Raw genomic sequence first — 20,506 nt, forward strand, 5'->3', positions numbered from 1 at the left:
TCTTAGTCACTGAGCCATCTCTGCAGCCCCTGTCACAGGTTTTTTGTTTTGTTTTGTTTTTGATGAGCAATGGCAGCTGCTTGCCCACTGGCACTGGCTGTACTGTCTGAAAAGGCAGGGATCTGCACACCCAGGGGACAAACTACACAATCTGTTGGCTCTACTCTATATGGAACAAGAAAGAAAACTAGCTTCTAGTGCTTTAACGCTTCTTTCCTTTTCTTGCGAGAGAACCCATCCCTCGCCTCTCTGTGTGCTTGTCACCAGCCTGTGTTCAGAGGAATGGAAAGACGCCTCCCTTGGTTTTCTGTTGCACAGCATGTCAGCATTTCCTCGGAGTGTCCTCTTCTCTGTCCTGGAAGGCTACTTGCTCCAGTACACTCTGGCTGGATGGATGGATGTATGCATGTGTGCACACACGTGTACACACATACAGTTTCCTTTTAGCCTCAGCTCAGAGTCACTGTTCCCAGAAAACTATCTTCAATGCCCAGGCTACTCTGGTTGGGCCCGTGCCTGTCCTGAAGGGGTGCCCTTGAATCTGCTCTAAGAAGTGTCCTCATCTGTCTACACCTGCTGGATGGCAATGGGTTATGCTGGATTCATCTGGGTATACTGGCCTACTCAGTGGGCAGCTGGGAAGTGAGCTTGTCCAGGGAGAGCTTTAAGTGTACTGCGTTTGTTGTGTGCATCAGTGCAGGCAGGAAGAAAGCTAACGGGCAAGCAAGTACTGGACTTTCAACAATATAAGGCATGGCCAAGATCAGGGCTCACTTGTGCCCTAACTGCTTTCTTGTCTGGCTTTTCTAGAAACACCCACAGGCAACCCTCCCGCTTCTGTGTACCTGTTTTCACTCCACACCCAGAAGTTGCTGTGCTGTTCAGGGCAATGCTTACCTGGGGGAACAAGTTGGCTGGCAGTCAGGTACTTCTTATCTGAGAACATGGCAGTCCAAAACTTAATCATGATGCTTATATCTTCACGCAGCCTCTTTTCTCCTTGAGTAGGGAACTTTGGCGGACAACTTCAAAGAATCACAAGAGGGAGACTGAGTGTCTGGAGCCAAGAACTAGGAAATACTCACAAGGCAATGAGAGCCGACATAAACATTCACTTTTTTTTTTTTTTTTTTTTTGGACGTTAGCCTGAAGCACACCAACAGCAAGGGTGATGTCACCAATTCCCATTGGAAGTGAGGCTATCCTAGTAGCCCAGGCCTGTCTGCCCCATCACTACCTATGTTCTCTGCTTAGCTTTACCTACACAGCTCAGACTGCCTGTAACTCCCTATATATATTCCTAGTACTGCAGGGTGGCCTCGATCAGGACATTCCTGCCACACCGCCTCTCTATATGGCTGACATCTACAGCTTCTGGTTGCTGTGACGGGTGACAACTTAGCTGTCTACATACAACCATACACCCTGCATCTTCAAAGACTCATGGGGTTGCTGTGACAGGTGACAACTTAGCCTTCTACATACACCCATACACCCTGCATCTTCAAAGACTCAGGGAGCTGATATTTGCAGGTTTTTGTGCAGCAATCACTTATATGATTAGGAAAAATAAGTGGTGTGTACTTAATCTCTCTATTTTTTCTTGAGACAGGGTTTCTCTGCCCTGGCTGTCTTAGAACTTGGTCTATAGACCTTCAGCTCAGAGATCTGCCCACCTCTGTCTCCTGAGTGCCAGGATTAAAGGCATGCACCACCATGCTGGGAATTTTTAAAGGTTTGGTTTTTTGTTTTTGTTTTTGTTTTTTTATTTGCTTGCTTGTTGTACTGGCTGGTTTTGGGTGTCAACTTGGCATAAGCTGGAGTTATCACAGAGAAAGGAGCCTCAGTTGAGGAAATGCCTCCATGAGACCCAGCTGTAAGGCATTTTCTCAATTAGTGATCAAGGTGGGAGGACCCAGCCCATTGTGGATGGTGCCATCCCTGGGCTGGTAGTCTTGGGTTCTATAAGAGAGCAAGCTGAGCAAGCCAGGGGAAACAAGTCAGTAAGTAACATCCCTTGATGGCCTGTGCATCAGCTCCTGCTTCCTGACCTGCTTGAGTGCCAGTCCTGATTTCCTTTGGTGATGAACAGCAATGTGGAAGTGTAAGCTGAATAAACCCTTTCCTCCCTAACTTGTTTCTTGGTCATGATGCTTGTGCAGGAATAGAAACCCTGACTAAGACACTTGTTTTTCAAGATAGGGTTTCTCTGTGTAGCCCTGGCTGTATTGGAACTCACTCTGTAGACCAGGCTGGCCTTGAACTCAGAGGTCTGCCTGCCTCTGCTTCCCCAGTGTTGGGCTTAAAGACCCACCCCCACCCCCAGCTGGGACTGCAGGTATATGCCACTGTACCTGTCTGCTCTTAATTTAGACAAATAAAAACACTAAAATCTAGAGTTAGAGGTTGTTCTGTCGCCTGAAATGAGGGGTGGAAACTGAACTCAGGACCTCTGGGAGAGTAGCAGGTGCTTTTAACTGCTAAGCCATCCCTGCAGGCTTGTTCCCTGCCCTTCTCTCTTACTTTGAAACCCTTGTTTGACAAGTTTAGTTACGGCTGCTGAGAGAAGCAGGGCTACGGGGTTATTACACCAATATGGGCAATAAATTAGTTACAGAACCACTAAAGAAAATATTTATGTCTTCCAGGAACTATTAAGTACTGGAAGAGCCTCAGAATCAGGGCTTTGTGAGCTCTTGCCCCAATCTCTTAAATTAATTCAACTTAAGGGACAATCTGCATGTATTCCATTTGGCTCCTGGCTCTAAGTACATGGCTGAAGACACTGCAATCTAGTCACACAAGGACTAAGGCATGGGGTTGGTGAACACGAACCAGCAAACCTTACGTAAGTAACTTCCTGGGAACAGGGTGAGGGTGAGACAAGCTGGGTTGTAGCTGTTTCTGGGCATGTGCACAATACAGCTCAAGGTAGTACCTGAAATAGTCAAAGGCTGTTGAGTAGATCTTCTCTCGAAGCACGTTTCGAATGGTTGCATTTGGAACCACATCAGCGTGTAGGAGGGACAGCCCCAGGGTCAACAGTCTGAGAGAGAGCACAAGGTGGGAGCCCTGGGCAAGGGCTGACCCTCAAGAGGTATGCTCTCCTAAGCCAGCCCTAGAGTCTCTGAATATAGACCCTAGAAACACTACCATCACCATTCGGCTGGTCCCCACCCCCTTCAGACAAGGTCTCATGTATTCTAAGCTAGCCTTCAGTTCCCTTTTGGAGTGTTATGATAACCTGAATTTCTGAGCCCCTGGCCTATGTCTTTTAGGTGTAAAAAAAATCTACGCATGGGTGAAGGTGTTATACAATAAAGACTGCTAGGCTCACAGACAATCTGCAGTCTTGGCAATGCTGTACACAGTCAGTCTAGGCCTAAGGCACGGTGCAAGATGAGCAGAGTATAGCATAGCCACTTCACAGAGGCTGTCTACACCAGCAGAAGTATAGATGCTAGCTTCTGCTGCTAATGAGTCCTAGGGGAGCAGATCACTCCCCTAGGCCTTTATCTACTCCAGGGAGCTTTGGATATGAAAGGAAGAAAAAGAGGTCTGACCCAGCACTGCAAGGGAACAGAGGACAACAGAGAAAGGAGGACAAACTAGCATTTCTGAGTGCATCTAGAAAGCCAGCTAATCTTGTGAGTGAGGGCTGCTCCAATGTGGTGGTGCAGAAGAGGCAGAGAGGGCAATTCTGCTCACTTCTGTGATGGCTACATGTTATTGGAAAGGCCCAACAGGGGTCATTTTCTATAACTCATTCCCATTGCCTTTAGAGCAGCATCAGTGACAGACTGGCCCTTTTCTGTAGGTGGTGGGTAAAGTGTAGTTCTAATGGGCTATGAGGAGTTCAGGGAAGAGACAGACGACACCTTGTAGAAGCAAGAACCTCTACCATGCTTGGGCAGATAAGCACACTGATGCTAGCTAGGTCCTCACAGACGACAGCAGAGGCCATGTTCTAGTGAGAAGGACTATACTAGGGGACAGGGGTTGGGGAGGCTCTTAACTAGCCAGAGGCTCATGCTCTCAAGTCCTCTACAAATCCTTTTGGATAGTTCTAAGACAGTGCCATAGGACTTACTCTACACTGCACAGCAGCATCACAGGACACGCCCACCAACCCCTACCAGCATTTACACATTATACACGTGCCCCACATGTCAGTAACAGGACACCCAGATGCCCCAGAGAAATAGAGCCTCACTTGAAGCGTGGTCCAATGGCTGCCACATGCCTGTTCATGCTCCCCCTGGCTCCGCCAATATGGAGGGACATGGAGCGCTGCAGCAGGCTTGAGAAGATCTCCACCTGGTCAGAGCTACAGTACTTGGCAATCTCAAACCGCTGCACCAGGAACTGGGTAGAAGGGAAACAAGCTGTGTAAGTTGGCGTGCGCTAGTCTCATTGTAGTGCCAGTGAGAGCGGCTAATGAGAGGAGTTCTGGGAGCCAGGGAGGACCAGAGGAGGGTCCAGAGGTCACCAGTCTCTCAGGTCAGAGCCCCTGGATTGGCTGGTGTGCTGGCCTGCCCCAAGTGTCCCCAAGGCTGACCTACAAAGCACAGCAGAGCTTGAGGGAAGGCACATACATCGATCCATATGTAGTGAGGTGTCACTTCAGGGGGACAAGGTCTTGGCTGACTTGCTTCTGACGCTGCCAGGGGGTCTGCTTCCTTTGTTTCTGCAGAGAAGAGGCCGAACTTCTGCTCTACTGTCATGTGCCAGGCTCCTGCCATCTCCCGCATGAACTGCAAATGTAAAAGAAAGGTCAGCTCCTCCAGAGAGCAGAGTGGGTGGCTGCTTCAGTTTTGAACTCCTGAATAAAGCTCAGCATGTAGCACATGCCTGTGACCCCAGCACCTGGCAGGCTGAGGTAGGAGGATTGTAATGAGTTCAAGTTCAGCCTGAGTTACAGAATGAAATGCTTTGTTAAAAAAACCACAAGTAAAACTGATGGTAAGGATGAAATTAGAAGGCAAACAAAGTAAGAAACAGTTCCACAGAACCCATGTCTCAGGGCAGCTACTTAAGTCTTTGGTATGCTTCCTCCAGCCTCCCCCCATCCCCAACTGACTGTCACCCCAACTCAGGGGCCCAGCAGGGCAGGGGACAAGTTGTAGCACGTCTGCCATGTACCTGAGTTAGCCCAGGCCTTCCACAGGCTCTGTCCTGGTGAGGCTTGGAAAGAATTCTGACAACTCCCTGTGTTAAGGAGGGCAAGTACCAAATGCAGGCTTTCTAAGCCACAAAGCTAGGCCTTCATTAGCTTATCAGATGGGAGAGTGGCCCAAGTCCAAGGTAGGACAGGTTGCAAGTTCCAAGATCTGAGTCATTCCCTTGACCTAGCCATACTGACCCAGGGTCCTTTCTGCTTTGAGCTAGGAGGGTTGCCCAGGTAAAGCAGAGTAGTGTTCTGGGAGAAGTGGGGGTTAAGCAGAGGAATGGCTACAATTTTACCCACAAAAGCACCAGCAATGCATGGGTGCTGCAGGGTCTGCTTCCCTTTCTAGCACCAGTACCACATTACTCTTGCAAGATGTGGCTCAAGAGGTTGGGGACCATTGCTTGCCTCATATTTGCAAGGTCATGGATTCAATCCCCAGTGGGTTACCAGTTCCCCACCCCCACCCCTCACCCCACACCTACCCCCCAGTGGCCAGTCACAGGCATTTTGACCTAGATGCTCTGTGCCTTGGGCTGATTACTGGGTTCTCATGAGCACTAAAGAGTAAGATGAGAGTCAACTAGGCAAGGCTCAGGAGAAGCCCAGGTATGCTTTATACAATGGCACCTCTCTTCTGCTATTTCTCTTGGTGTCTGAAGGCACAGATGCCACTGGGAGGCCATGAGGGTGAAGACAAAGGCCATTCATGCTAAGGGTTGCATTGTTAGAGCTGGGAACTGAAGAATACCAAGGAACTATATGCTGCTGTGGTTTCTTTTGGCATCTGGCTCCTGCCTACTGTTAGATGTATTTTTTTATGGTAGAAGTCGGGGTACCAAATTGGCTGGAAGTATAGGAAACCCCAGAACTGATGGGACAAAGTAGCCTAGCAGAGCCTACACTCCCACTTATCTGTGTAAGACGCACTTCTATAACCGGGCCTCCCAGACTCTGGGACAGACAAACGTGGATGGTCCAAGACATAAGTGGCAGACAGTATGCCAAACCTGAGAAAGCAGCAGTATGACACATAGAGGAAGGTGTTCTAGACAGGGTGGCCAGGGAATGCTGCTGGGATGGAAGGGAACATTGGACATAAGTCCTGGAGATGGCTACTGGTGACATTCATCTAAGGAAAGGAAATGGGATGCAGCTAGGCAGAAACAGTCTGGGAGAGCAGGAGCAATGGGATCTAGCAGAGCTACAGCAGGGCGAGCGAGGAGACAGAAGGGACAGAGGTAGGTGCAGGTGAGCTCAGGTCTAGAACAAGTCTGCCAGTCTAAGTGAGGTGGGGAGAACACCAAGAGGCCTGGGAACCAGAGATTCAATGCAGTGCAGTTTTTACTGCATCCTCCTGCAGGTGCACAGGACAGTACGGAAGCAGAGAGACTCAGTGTGCCAGTTTGAATGACATTTCCCCGTAAGCCTTGGGCATTTGAATACTTGGTCCCAGGTTAGCGGCTGTTTGGGAAGGAGTAGGAGGTGAGGTCTTGTGTGTGTCACTAGGGGAGGATGGCTTCTGGGCCCTCTGTAGGTTGTAAGATGTCAGTTGGAGCTTGGCCTCACAGAGGTAACACACTGTCAATAATGTGGTGTCCTAACCAGGAAGCAACTGGGTCTCTACTGCCCAGGCTTCTCTGTGGTGCTGTGAGCTGAGCCCAGGACCCTACCTGCTTTTTCTTTTTTTAAGACAAGGATTTACTGTGTAACTCTGGCTGTCCTGGCACTTGTTCTGTAGTCCAGGCTGGCATTGAACTCACGGTCGCCTGCCTTTCGAGTGCTGGGATTAAGGGCACATAGCAGTATGCTCAGCCAGGAAGCTTCCATAAGAAGAACAGTTTCATTCCCACCATAGGTGCTTTCAGGACCCACAGCCTGGGGCAGCTCCACCGTCCTTGCCACTAAGGCTCCTTAGTGATTCAAACCACCCACCCTGAAGACAGACTTTAAGTTTAAGGGCACCTGGAATCCAATATGCAACATGAGGTTGACAACAGTGGTCATGAACACTGCTCTAGCCTGTGAAGCTGAATCAGTTCTAATTCTCTGTGGTTAGGCTCTGTGTGAGGGCTATGGCTCTACAGAACAGTGTGCAGGGCAAGCCTGACACAGCAGGGAAGAGACCTTACCTCAAAATCAAGTAGATACATTAAAAATAATGCATGGGGGTAGGGCTGGAGAGATGTTCACGGGTTAATATCACTGGTTGCTACTGAAGGGGGCCCTGGGTTCTGTCCCACACACCCATATGTTAGCTCCCAGCCATCTCTAACTTTAATTCCAGGGAATTTGATGCCCTCTTCTGACCTCCTTATATACCAGACATACATGAGGTACACAGACATCATGTGCAGACAAAATATATACAAATAAGTAAACAAAAATAAAGTTATAAAAATACGGCATAAAAATTTCCAATGGCACAGACTATGGCACATAAGAAGTACATGATACGCCTTTTTCCTCCTTGGGCGTCTGAAGGCAAGATGGGTCACCAGCAGCTCTACTGGAGTCACCCGCGGAAGTTTGGCCAGGGTTCTCGCTCTTGCCGCGTCTGCTCTAACCGCCACGGTCTGATCCGTAAATACGGGCTGAACATGTGCCGACAGTGCTTCCGTCAGTATGCGAAGGACATAGGCTTCATTAAGTTGGACTAAGCGACCTGAATGGATGATTCGACTGTCTACCCAGAGAAACCAACTGTCTACCCTGTGATACCAATCATGCTAGTCTTTGTGCACAGAATAAAAAAACTGAAGGCCTCAAAAAAAAAAAAAAAAAAAAAAAAAAAAAAAAAAAAAAAAAGTACATGATACATACATGAATATGTGTCTTACATATGGGAGTTGTTTCCCATAAATGTATTTCATTATCTACATGCAAATATTCCATAATCTGAAGAAAAACCCTAAAATCTGAAATGGCTTCTGTACCAATCATGTCAGATGAGTGATACTCGAGTATAATCTTGCCTGGAGGCTCCATGAAAAGGTAAAACTAGAAACACAGACCTAGGGTAAAGTGACTGAGTCCACAATTAGCAAGTCGAGAATGCAGTTGTTCCCAGTCAGCTCTGACATCAGTGGGTTTGTAACAGACAGCCCTCCAGCCTCACACAGACACTGCTCTCCATTCTGAGCTTCCCACATACAGTCTGTACCAACTGCTCCAGCGTCATCGTACCTTTTGTCACACACACGCGCTGTTTCTGGAGACCAGAGCTTATGAGGGTGACAGTGAGTCCCAGTACTCACTGGTGGCAGAGCCAGCGCGGCTTCTCTCCTATGTGCAACCCCACTACCCACAGTGGTATGCTGGGTCAGTGTCCTACCGGCACTTCCACTCCATTCTTGCCAGCCAGCAGCCACTCCCAGCAGGCTAGTGCAGTCTCCATGCCATGCTCGTTGAACATCCGGAGGGGACCCCAACACAGATGATGAAGGAGCTGTGGGTCACAATCTGGAACCAGACACAAATCAGTCAGAGGCTCCTGACTCTGGCTGGGCCTGAACATGGGTCCCTAGGCTGTGATGAGAACCAGCACTATCTGGGCCAACAGTGCCCTTTATTTACATGCCTCAGAGACTACTAGCAGACGCCTGCCTACTCCTTTGACAGAGTTCCAGGTTATCAAGGATTTCTAAGCAAAGACTCACTTAGACATGAACCCAGAATCCCATGGGTCTTGTGTGTTACCTTTGCTGCTAATGAGCATGGCCGTCAATTTGAACATGGCTTGGGTATAGTGCTGAGGATGACTGTGGTCCAGAGCTGTAATCAGATCCTGGACCATCATTTTGTTCAGGTCGGACATCTGGCCTGTGGCATCCGAGAACCGAATCATCCCGTGCACCTGGGAAGAAGTACACTTATTAGCAGCTGTGCACTGAGCCCAGCACACACGCCATGAGGGAGGCCCTGGCCACCAGCTGGCCCAGCTCACAATAGGACTGGCTAGACTAGAGCTCATCTCAATGATGCTGAAATTTATCTTGGCATTTTCACCAACTCTGATCCTTGAAAGTGGAGACATAGTCTCATCAGTGTACACACTGCTAAGCCAGGACAAGGCTTACAAATATAAGCTAGATAAATAAACTTCCTTCAGAGTCAATTAATGACTCAAACAACAAAACCGGCTTCACAATCTTTTCACATATGCGTTTTTCCAGAAAGCATTACTTTCTTATTCATATACTTGGTTATACAGGAGATATGACTCTTTCCAAAAATAAACCCAGGCCCCCAAGGCAGACTTTTTGCTTCCCCAGCACACGGCATCATTCAAAATGACATAGAATAAGCTCTCTCTGCAGTTCTCAGCATGTACTTAGCCCATGCTGAGTCCGAGATGCACAGAAGAGCAGTCATTGGATTGAGCGAGAAGCAGTGGGGGTGGGGGAGGGGAGCCACGCCACAGGAGACCACTCTGATACACTTCATGAGATGTCAGCCTCTACCTCCAGTGTCAACGAGATTTGAATTTGTGGAAGAGAAATCTGAAACCAGATGGGTAAGTGATTTGGCTAGCCAGGAATAAATTCTGTGAGTGAAAGCCCTCCGTGTGGAGCCAGCAGACATGGCTCCTGAGCCTGCTTCTGACAAGTGTCCAGGAGAATGCACAACATTGCAATGTCTACTACCACACAGCACATGCCTGGCATGCCTCAGTGTGCCAGCGATGTCACTTCCTTGCAGAGATGCTAAGGAGCAGCATAAATGCCCTGGAATGTACTGAGTGCTGGCACCAGGCTCCTCCAGTCAACTGAAGTGAGTAAACTCCACGCCACCCACTATAAAACAGCTAAGTAGCATGAAGTTAGGATGCTCAGAACAGCTCTGCACAGGGTAAGACAAGTACCTCGCCGGCATAGCGGTTGCGCAGATTCAAGGATGCCATGAAGTTGGAGTAGTCTTTCTTCACACAGGCCGGGCGCTCGGTGAGCTGAGTGACCTGGACAGGTGCAGAGAGCTGGTTCAGAGGCCGAAACAGTTTCTCTGGTGTTTAACCAAAGCCCTGGTGGGACATCAAGCTCTAATACAGACCATTGAACCTTCAGTGTGCCAAGCTAACATGACCACTTGCATGCCTCATGGAAAAATCTAATGTTTTTCCTGAGAGAGGATTTCTCTGTGTAGCCTTGGCTGTCCTAGAACTTGTCCTGTAGACCAGGCTAGCTCAAATTCAGAGATCTGTCTGGCTCTGCCTTCTAAGTGCTGGGATTAAAGGTGTACACCACCCCACATAAATAACTCTGGTCTCTACATGTGTGTACGAGGGATAGCTCTTTTAAGAATGTGGAGTTGGGGGTTGGGATTTGGCTCAGTGGTAGGCGCTTGCCTAGGAAGCAAGGTCCTGGGTTCGATCCCAGCCCCGGAAAAAAAGAAAAAAAAAAAAAAAAAAAAAAAGATTCCAGGGCTGGAGAGGTGGCTCAGCGGTTAAGAGCCCTGGCTGCTCTTCCAGAGGTCCTGAGTTCAATTCCCAGCAACCACATGGTGGCTCACAACCATCTGTAATAAGATCTGATGCCCTCTTCTGGTGTGTCTGAAGACAGCTACAGTGTACTCATATATAATAAATAAATCTTTAAAAAAAAAAAAAAAAAAAGAATGTGGAGTTGGGGACTACAGGACAGAGGTACCTTAGTCAGGGTTTCAAGCACAACCAACAATCAAACATAGAACAAAAAGCATCCTTTCCATTTACCAAGAATCTACTCGGCTGGACACAGTGGTCTCCACCAAAACCAAAGAATAAAACAAACAGCAGCAACACAGGTGTCTTCTCCTCACTTATAAGCTGTAACCTTCTGGGACAAAGATGAAAATCCTTCCAGCAAAACAGACCCTTGCGAGCTAGCTAGCCAGTACCTAAGACAAGTGAGTGACTTTAAGCCCTGCCCTCTGCTCATGTGTTCTCCAAGTGGTGGACAGCCCAAGGTTGGGGATCCGATCCTCAAACAGGACACTAAGGTAAAGAAAATCATGGAAACAAGAGAAGAGGAAAAGAAGCCCTGCCTCCTGGGGTCTTGTTGAAGCATTCACCTGCAGTAGAGCCAGGATTCCGGCACCATGTGCTGAGAGCGTGAGGCCCTTTTCCCTCCCTAGCCATGAGCCAGCAGTTTTCTGGGTTTTGCGGCAGCTTCCACTCCGTGCTTCATATGAAGAGTAGAAGCTCAAGGCATCTCTGCAGCAGTCTCACTCTCCTCCCTTTTCCAGTGACAGAGAAGGGCCAGAGTCTCTCAGCAATCCTCTGAGATGGAAGGTGAGTGCTAATGCCAGGGGCACACCGTACCCACACGTGGATGTCTTCCTTTCCTCCTAGAGCCTCTCCAAACCCATGTACTTAAACACATCTTTTAATACCTAGGGGCTACATAGTGAGACACTGTCTCAAACCAAACCAAACCAAACCAAACCAAACCAACTCTGATACAATTTCTAAAGCTGCTTCAGTTCTGTTAATCTAGAAATCCCTTTCAGCAGCAAAGTCACAAATCCTGGCTTGGCCTGAGCTGGGAACTCTAAAATTCTAGGGGTCTTCTTCAGCCTGAGGAAGGTGGCAGTATAGAGCTGTGCCTCTGTCCCCTAACTGCTGACAATCTACTGTCAAGAGTAGAATGGCTAGTGACAGCTAGCTATATATGGTCCAACTGGCCACATCTGCCAAGGCCGATGCCTTCAGAGGAAGTTGAGTAACACCAAAGTACACGCTCCTTGGTGACAGAGCCACAGGCCTTCCCAGGGAGACCGCAGGCCCTTGACCAAGTGTTTTTCTTGGCTGGGTGATGAGGACAATATTCCCTTCCTTGTGGTACCTCCACATAGCACATTTCACAGCCCACCTATAGTTTACTCAGAGGGCGAGCACAACGCACATTTGGCAGTATTCTGGGTTCATACTGACTGTGTATGCGTGTGTGTGTAGAGTGAAACAGGCTAAGCTGCAAGGCCAGCCTTATTAGCAGGTGTGACTCTCTGACTTCAATTCCAGCCGAACTTAACTTTGAAACTACTGCTTTTAAACCTAATCAACTGTAAACAAAACAGATAAAGCTCGGAGGCCTGTGTGTGTCTGTGAGCATCTGCAGGAAACAGAATCATGAAGTCCAGTGAGTGCTCCAGACCACTGGTTCCCAACCTGTAGGTTGTGACCCCTTTGGGGGACGCATATCAGATATTTATATCACAATCATAACAATAGCAAAGTCATAGTTATGAAGTAGCAACACATAACCTTCTGGCTGGTGATCACCACAACTTTAGAACTGTATTAAAGGGTCCCAGCATTAGGAAGGTTGAGTCCAGACAAATATGACTATGTACAATGCTGTGTATGTCTGAGAAGCCAATTTCTTTCCTCTCTATGATACTACAAAGTCAGATTTCATCAATGTATCGAATTTTACCTACGAAACTTAAGCACAATAGGGAAATGCCTGTTTGGATGGCACTTCTGGACCTTCATCAATCCCCATCTGTCAACAGATGCCTTACATACCTCAGAAATGTGTGGGGTACAGGAGCTGAGGGTCTCTCATGAAAATCTACATATAGACGAGTCCTTCCCCTATCACAGATTAGGGGCTCACTGATCCATAGGGTATTTCACATACCCCAAGAGTTGTGTTCTGCTTGTTGTAGCCGGCGAAGTGAAGGATGCTCTCAGTGGCCATGGCCAATCCCGTGTGCTGGGACAGTCCTGACACCCAGTTCTGATGCTTGTTCAGATATTCCTGAAATGGAAGAAAGCAAGCTACATCACTAACAGAAAGAAAACTCTAGAAGCATAAAGCAGCAGATCCGATACCAGGCTTCAGTGCAGGATCTGCTCTGACTTGCCAACTGTGGGACCATCAGGGAGTTAAGCCCTTTTCATTTATAAATGAGGAGGCGGCCCTGATCTCTGATGGCTAGTACACAGTTGGTAGGAGATGTCATGATCTATACAGGACCATCCTTGACTGCAAATATGCTATCTGGTCAGTGTTCTGCCAGCCGCTGGGAAACAAGCAGCATAGCCTCAGGCCTGCTGTGAACATGCAGGCCATACAAACAGAGGCCTCATGCAGACTTCTGTTTTGCTACTGAGGAATGTGTGAAGTGGGAACCCAGAACAAGTATCTGAGCATGTCTGTTGGCTAGCAAGAGGGCACCAGTGATGCAGGATGTGTGATCACATTGTGAACCCCAAGACTGTGTTATTAACTTAAAAAAAAAAAAAGGCTGTTTCTAATTGTGGTGTGACTCAGCCCTTAGCAAACACCTTTAATCCCTCTGGATGGAATACAGACACACCCTTAGTACACATTTTTAATCCCAAATAATGAAGGTAAAGTTAGTTTTTAGAAGGAAGCATCCATGTTTGAAAGTAATGTCTAACTGAGTGGCAGGCAAAGTGATGAATCAGAGAAAGATTTGACAGAATAAGATATTACCAACTCTCACGAGAAGAGAGAAAAAGAGGGGCAATTTAAGGGAGCAGTGCAAAGAGAGGGGTGGGGGAAAGTTTTATCAGGACAGTTATAGAGAGACAGGTTGCGGAGAAAGAATAAGCTAGACACAGGTGAAGACAGAAGGAGTCAGAAGGTTAAAACAGATTGCCAGAGTTAGTATGAGGCCAAGCAGAGCAATTTAGGAGAAACTGAGAGAAACCAGATTGAACCAGTCAGCTTGGAGAGGAGTTTGAGTCAGAACAACTGAGTTGAATCAGCCAGTCAGAGATCAGAAAGAACTAGGAAGGGGTGAGCTTATTCAGCAGAAAGTCTCAGAGGCTGAAAACATTCTAGACCTAGATTAGATTGTATAGAAGCTAGAAGCTCCCAGGACTAGGCCTATGTTAGCAGATGGAGACCATATGCATTAGAAACGTTGAAATCAGGCAAATAAAAGCTATTTTTACACATCAGAGCAGAGCAAGAGGAAAAAGAAGGTTTTTACTCTTGGAATGACATATTCTCATCACCACAGGAGCAGGAGCAGGAGCAAGCACACAAACACACACACAATATTACCAATTGTTTTAGGAATTTCTGTAGCTGGGGAAATCCATCTATGATCAGACTCTACGATGATAGGGATGGAGTAATGGTTAAGTTTAAAAACCAAATGAGATTTGCACTAAGACTGGACCACTGTGGAGGCACTGGGAGGGGGGACTTGAGGAGGCTGAGGCTGGGGAGGATGGGGAGGATGGGCAGGCAGTGAAGCTGGTCGGTGACAGCTGCATGAAGTCATGGGTTCAGAAGGGACGACTGCTGGGCAAAGCAGAAGGAACCAGGGTCCGGTGTGCTTGGTAGAAATATTGTGACCCTTTCAAGCCTCCTTGTAATACTCGGTTTCCTTTCCGTTTCTTTTTTCTCAAGACAGGGTTTCTCTGTGTGCCCTGGCTGTACTGGAACTTGCTCTGTAGACCAGGCTGGCCTTTGAACTCATAGAGATCCACCTGCCTCTGCCTCTCTAGTTTTAGGATCAAAGACATGCACCACCATCACCCAGCCTCGATGTTCTTATTAAGGCTGTTTGCCTTAAAAACAATGCTGGGATGGACGAGCTCTACCTACTGGTTCCTTTTTGTTTCCTGAAACCTTTAGGCACTAAAGGATTTCTGTTTTCATTAGTGGCTATGGCTCTTTTCCTCTACACGACATGAAACAGATATTTCTCAAATATTAATGATTTTACAAAAAAGCTGAAGAATCCCAGTGGATAAATATTAAAACTGCACAGTGTCAAAGTGTGGCCTTTATAAGCAGGCATGGCTCTGCCCTCTTCTGTGTATGACTCCTCTTCCAGCATTTCTCAATCCTTGCTGAGCAACCCCTTTTGTGGACAGTAATCCTCGGCACAAGTCAGGGATTCTTGCTCAGTGTATTTCAAACTGACTCTAGGTCTCTCAGAGCCAGCTGCTTCACCTTTCTTGGGCTTGACCACGAGGAATACTTTTTTTTAAAAAAGATTTATTTATTTATTTTATGTATGTGAGTACACTGTCACTATCTTCAGACACACCAGAAGAGGGCATCGGATCCCATTACAGGTGGTTGTGAGCCACCATGTGGTTGTTGGGATTTGAACTCAGGACCTCTGGAAGAGCAGTCGGGTGCTCTTAACCGCTGAGCCATCTCTCCAGCCCAAGGAATACTTTTTAAAAATAACTCTCTCTTGAGCCAGGTATGGTGTTACACACCTTTAATCCCATACCCAGAAGGCAGAGGCAGAGGCAGGTGGATCTCTATGACTTCAAGGCTAGTCTGGTGGTCTACATGGTGAGTTCCAGGACAGCCAGGGGTACATAGAGAAACCCTATCTTGAAAACAAAAAATAAATGAACAAAATTTGTTCCTCCTTAAATGTTCTGCTGAGGTCACACAGGCTTCACTCAGCTCCCTGTTAGCTCAGGTTCTTTCTAGTGGTACCCTTTCTTTTCTTATTTTTAATCTTTGATTCCTTCTAAGACAACTTTCCCCTTCTATATTCTGTGGCATTTTTGTTCTCTTTGCAAGTGAGAACATTAGTCTGAAGAAATACATATGTATATGTGTAGGCTCAACAGAGCGTCACTGAGACTCAAGTCTTTGATTCTGTCTGCTCACTGGCCTTCAAGGCCCTGCACTAAGGTGCACATAATGCAACAAGCCTGGGCGGCCTGCACCACTGTCCCTGACCCCCACACTGCCCCAACTCATCTTGTAAGCAGCCACAATCCTCCCACAGCCCTAATACCGTACAGTGGTCAGAGCCAGGTGCACTGACCTGACAGTCACACTCACCCCGAAAGGAATGTCCAACAGTTAATCCCTGAGCGTGCACTTTTCTCAAGCTTTAGACTGCTCTTAGTCTCTGTTTATCACACAGCAGTTTATATTTTGACTGTTTTTGGTATTTGGGGAAAGTACCTGCAGGTGGGACTTAGTGACCGTGGGTGCCCACTTCATGGCTTCCTGCAGGATCATCCCACAGCGTGCAGCAAAGTCTTTCACGATGCTCTAGAAGTTAAACAACTGGAAGTCAGCATATCTAGGTGGCAGTGACTGTCACAGGCTAAACTGTGTCTTCTTAAAGTCTTATGTTGAAGCCCTGATCCTCAGAAACTCAGAATAAGACTGTACTTGGAAGGGCTTTAAAAGAGGTTATTAAATTAAAGGCCACAGTGGGAAAGCCCAGCCTAACGCAGCTGGTGTACTTATGCAAGGAAGAAATGTGGGAACATCAGGGACACCTTCTCAGAGGGAACTACAGGAGAACTCAGTGAGAAGGATCCTGCATCCTAAGGAGAGTGGTCTCAGAAGACTCCCCTGCTAACACTGTGTTCTTGGACGTTTTTGTCCCACCACTGTGAGAAAATCAATGTCTTTATTTAAGCCAGCTAGTCTAAGGTAATGGGTATGGAAGCTGTGTCAGTAGCCATGTACTAACGCCGAACCTACAGGCACAGGAGTTCTGAGTGCACTATGGGCTGTGGTTCTTGCAGAAGGCTGTGTGGCAGACCCTACAACATAAACATAAACAGTCCATCTTACGGTCACTGTGCAACACATCCTGAGTCAGTCAATCACTGGATATTCTAGATTGGGAAAAAAGTCCTCAGAGGTGCCATATCACTCTGTCCAGCTGGGGAGGCCTAAGTTAGGGCAGAGCCCTGCCCCAGGCTTGAAGAATGCTGGACCAGTCCAGTACTCTTGTAGCAGGGGCTCCACATCAGACTCAGTGGGGAGAGGAGCTAGCAGGACGCCTTCCTTATCTGGGTCAAAGGGTATGGCAAAGCCAGAGTCCATTTTTCTATTCTACAGTGAACAAGTTAGCATGCCTCAAGGACTGAACTCTAAAAGCCACGCTTGCTCAGTGCAGATCTGAGGGGCTGAGAGCTGACTCATAGCTAGAGATGCCTTTGGCAGCTAAAGCAGTAAAGCTGCAGTCAGGGACAGAGTGGGAAGCCACAGGCCTGGACACAGACAGGCTCAGCTCCCCCTGCAGGAGGACAGTGCCAAGAACCATTGTACATTCCCAGGGAAGCCCTCATTCTAGGGGACCAGGTGGGACTTACCTCCCGGGCTTCATATGTGTCAGGAACCGTGATCCGATAGGGGGCGTCAGGAATGTCATAGTAAGGTTGGTCCTTGTGAATATCCTGGAAACAACAGACCCCTAAGCCCTCAAGGCTGCTCTGCCAAGCATGTGACACAGTCAACAGTGTCACATGCCGTACATGGACTCCCAAACTTGCCGCAGTCTAGCAGGAGACCTCGGGGAACAGTTTGGGTACTCACTCCATTCACCATGTGTAAGTAAGGGAGGCTCAGGGGTATTACTGGAGTCAGTACGACACACAGTGGGAAGCTCATGTGCTAGGTAGATCTATATCACTGGGATACTCACAGCACTTAGTGATAGTGACAGGGTCTGCAGGATGTCCAACATGGTCTTCAGCACAGTCCCGCTCCAGAGCAAGTGTGGAAACCTACAGCAAGAAGGGTTCTCAGGGCTGAGGAGAAGAACTTCCCAGGAACCTACACAGTCCACCTCTGGGGCCTCCCCTGCACAGCCATGAGCCCACTGACACATAGCACCTATCCACCTCTCTCTCCACAGTGAGGTGTATGGAGCCTGGTCAGAAATGTTCTCAGGTCCAGTCCATCCTACTTCTGAGGGCAAATACAGGCCATACGCCCTCCCTTCCAGGGCAGTTCTAGTGTTTTATGGTGGCTCCCAGTATGTCTCACATTATGCCACTGACAGAAAACAAGAATACTGGAATGAAGTAAAGCAGTTGCCTGGTTCTAGAAGACTGGAAGGACACTGCCTTGTGCGGTACTCATCTTATATGTGGTCTGACTTGGATGTACACCATGTGTGCAGGGCTTGGTCCTTGTGAATGATAGCCTGGCTGGCTCCTGACCGATCCTCACCTCTGCAGCTGTCTGAAGAAGGCATGAAGCCTCTGTGATACTCTCAGGGAGCTGACGGCCAGCTGTGTGTGTGCTAACTTGGCCTCTATACTTCAGAGGCTACCCAGCTTACCTTCTGAAAGGTGCCAGTATGCTGTCATGCCTAAGCCTACTTTGTCTCTTAGCACAAGCAGTGGGAAAATATAAGTGTGAGCTTTTATTCTGAGAAGCTCTCACAGGATCCTTATTCTCCTGGGAAACTTCTAGATAGATCCTGGGTTAGGAGATACTGAGCTTATAATACCAACAATACCCATGGCTGAGAATGAGTATGTTTCTAGGCTAAAATGTAGGCTGTTACAAACGCACTGACATTCTCCAGGGAGCTGCATCACCCCTGAATGTTTGTTCTGACTTTGTTATTTTCTGGGCTGATGATGCAACACTGGTTTTCCCTGTCCCACGCTATCGATGTTTATACACATACAGAGCATTAGAGAGAAGTCAAACTTACTTATCCACCAGACCAGACAGGTACTTGTCAGCCACTCTGCGTATCCTCTTGTGAATGTGGTTGAAGTTCACCAGCAGAAACTGGGCATGCCGCTCCAACTCCTCTTCATTCTCCTTGGTCTTGGCCTGGAGCGAGAAGAGAAGACCAGCACCATGGGGCTCGCCCATGTGTCCCCAGCAGGCACACACTGGCGCTCAGGCAGGCTTACCTTTTCTGCCATCATGTTCAGGAAGGCATCAAACACTTTGTCAGCCACAGCGATGACGCACTGCATCATCCCTGCAATGAGAGGGAGGTTGCAGGGGTTAGGACAGTCCAAGTTACCAGCAATCTCAGACGTGGCGAGGGCAGTTCCAGGGATCAGGCGTAGTCACAAAGTTACAGCCGTCTCAGCGCAGAGCTGCAGAGTAGAACATCTGCCATAAGCAGCCTGCATGTGTCGGAAGTGGGAAACCTGGCACCACACTATCACCCGAATCTCCCTGTCGTGTCTCCTTTCTGTTCCTGGAGCGCATCCTGAACTCCGCACAGAATTTTCTCACATTTCTTGGTCTCTTATAACTGTGTTGATCCCTCAGTCTGTTTTTGGACCTCATGACCTTGATACTTTAAGTACACAGTTAATTTATAGAAAGGTTTTCAATTTAGCTATCTAAGACCTGTTCATTAGGGTGGGGTTCAGGGGACTTGGAGGGAGTGCTGGAAGTGATACAACCTTCCTCTCTCTCTCTCTCTCTCTCTCTCTCTCTCTCTCTCTCTCTCTCTCTCTCTCTCCCTCCCTCCCTCCCTCCCTCCCTTCCTTCCTTCCTTCCCTCTCCCCTCACCCCTGGCTGGGTTTCTTTTTTCTTTTTCTTTTTTCTTTTTTTTCCTTCGGAGCTGGGGACCGAACCCAGGGTCTTGCGCTTGGTAGGCAAGCGCTCTACCACTGAGCTAAATCCCCAACACCCCCTGGCTGGGTTTCTTAAGACATGGTTCGACAGGTTTGCTTCTCACGTGTAGCCCAGGCTAGACTTGAACTTGTGATAACACTCTGACCTGAGACTTCTGGGTGCTGGAGTGAGAGGTGTGTGCTAGCATACTTGTTTTTTAGTCTCATTATATCAGGGGCTAAGGCATTTACAAGCTCTTACCATTTCTGAAGCAAACTGTCAGCATAGTGTTTGAATAACTACTTTTCCCTTCCCATCCTTATAGAACCCACACTCTGAGCTGAGGAGCTGTCACTCCAGGAGTGCTCAGTGAATTAAAGCCACAAACAACACATCTTTATAAACATATGCTCATAGTGTTTGAGATCATGCCTGTATCTGATTTCTCTCTGATATTTTGCTAGTTGTGGCCTCTCAATGGATTCTGTGCAGTAAGTACTACAGCTAACCACGAGGGCATTCTATTTATTTCCACTTCTACTTTTATAAACTGGAGTTCTTTAAGAAAGAGTTATCTCTCTTTTTCTATTTTGCATTTATTCAATAATTGAATTAGTATGGACTCATGGTTTAAAAGTATTATATATATTACACACACACACACACACACACACACAGTGTTTGCCTGTATGTGTCTATGTATGTACACATGTAGGATAAACATACGTAGTGTCTATGAAAGCTAGAAGGCCTTAGACCCTTTGGACCTGAAGTTAGAGATGGGTGTGAGCGGTCATGTGAGTGCTGGGATGTGAGTTTAGGTCCTCTGAGAACAGCACATGCTTTTAACTATGGAGACAGCACTCTAGCCTCTAGCTTTTTGTTTTTAAATCCAGGTTATAATCAAATACTGCTACTGTTCAGATTGTTTCTACCATAGTCACTAGGAGCTCTCAAACTGCCTTTTGTGTTCTCCTGACACTCCCCTCAGGAACACCCCTTCTTCCCCTCCCCCTTACTTCCTGGTATATGTCGAGTACCTCTGATCTTAACATTGAAAATCTAA

The 20,506-nt window shown here is 47.6% G+C and overlaps 2 protein-coding genes across 2 annotated transcripts in view; one reads left to right on the forward strand and one right to left on the reverse strand.

Annotated features, from left to right (window-relative positions):
* The window catches only part of Pi4ka (phosphatidylinositol 4-kinase alpha), a 112,748-nt gene that overhangs the window by 14,879 nt on the left and 77,363 nt on the right, over positions 1-20,506 (reverse strand). Inside the window, exons 24-36 of the mRNA XM_032899855.1 lie at positions 18,780-18,850; positions 18,572-18,696; positions 17,549-17,630; positions 17,217-17,300; positions 16,069-16,158; positions 12,787-12,906; positions 10,032-10,124; positions 8,867-9,023; positions 8,502-8,629; positions 4,596-4,754; positions 4,214-4,365; positions 2,939-3,046; positions 898-1,025 (exon numbers count right to left, since the gene is read on the reverse strand). Coding sequence (XP_032755746.1) covers positions 898-1,025; positions 2,939-3,046; positions 4,214-4,365; positions 4,596-4,754; positions 8,502-8,629; positions 8,867-9,023; positions 10,032-10,124; positions 12,787-12,906; positions 16,069-16,158; positions 17,217-17,300; positions 17,549-17,630; positions 18,572-18,696; positions 18,780-18,850 — 1,497 coding nt within the window. The remainder of the gene's footprint in view (positions 1-897; positions 1,026-2,938; positions 3,047-4,213; positions 4,366-4,595; positions 4,755-8,501; positions 8,630-8,866; positions 9,024-10,031; positions 10,125-12,786; positions 12,907-16,068; positions 16,159-17,216; positions 17,301-17,548; positions 17,631-18,571; positions 18,697-18,779; positions 18,851-20,506) is intronic.
* On the forward strand, positions 7,631-7,975 carry LOC116898634 (40S ribosomal protein S29). The gene has a single exon (XM_032899854.1). The coding sequence runs from the start codon at positions 7,657-7,659 to the stop codon at positions 7,825-7,827; it is 171 nt and encodes a 56-aa protein (XP_032755745.1). The 5' UTR covers positions 7,631-7,656; the 3' UTR covers positions 7,828-7,975.

The sequence above is a fragment of the Rattus rattus genome, chromosome 4 (genome assembly GCF_011064425.1).
Source record: "Rattus rattus isolate New Zealand chromosome 4, Rrattus_CSIRO_v1, whole genome shotgun sequence".
NCBI classification, from domain to species: Eukaryota; Metazoa; Chordata; class Mammalia; order Rodentia; family Muridae; genus Rattus; species Rattus rattus.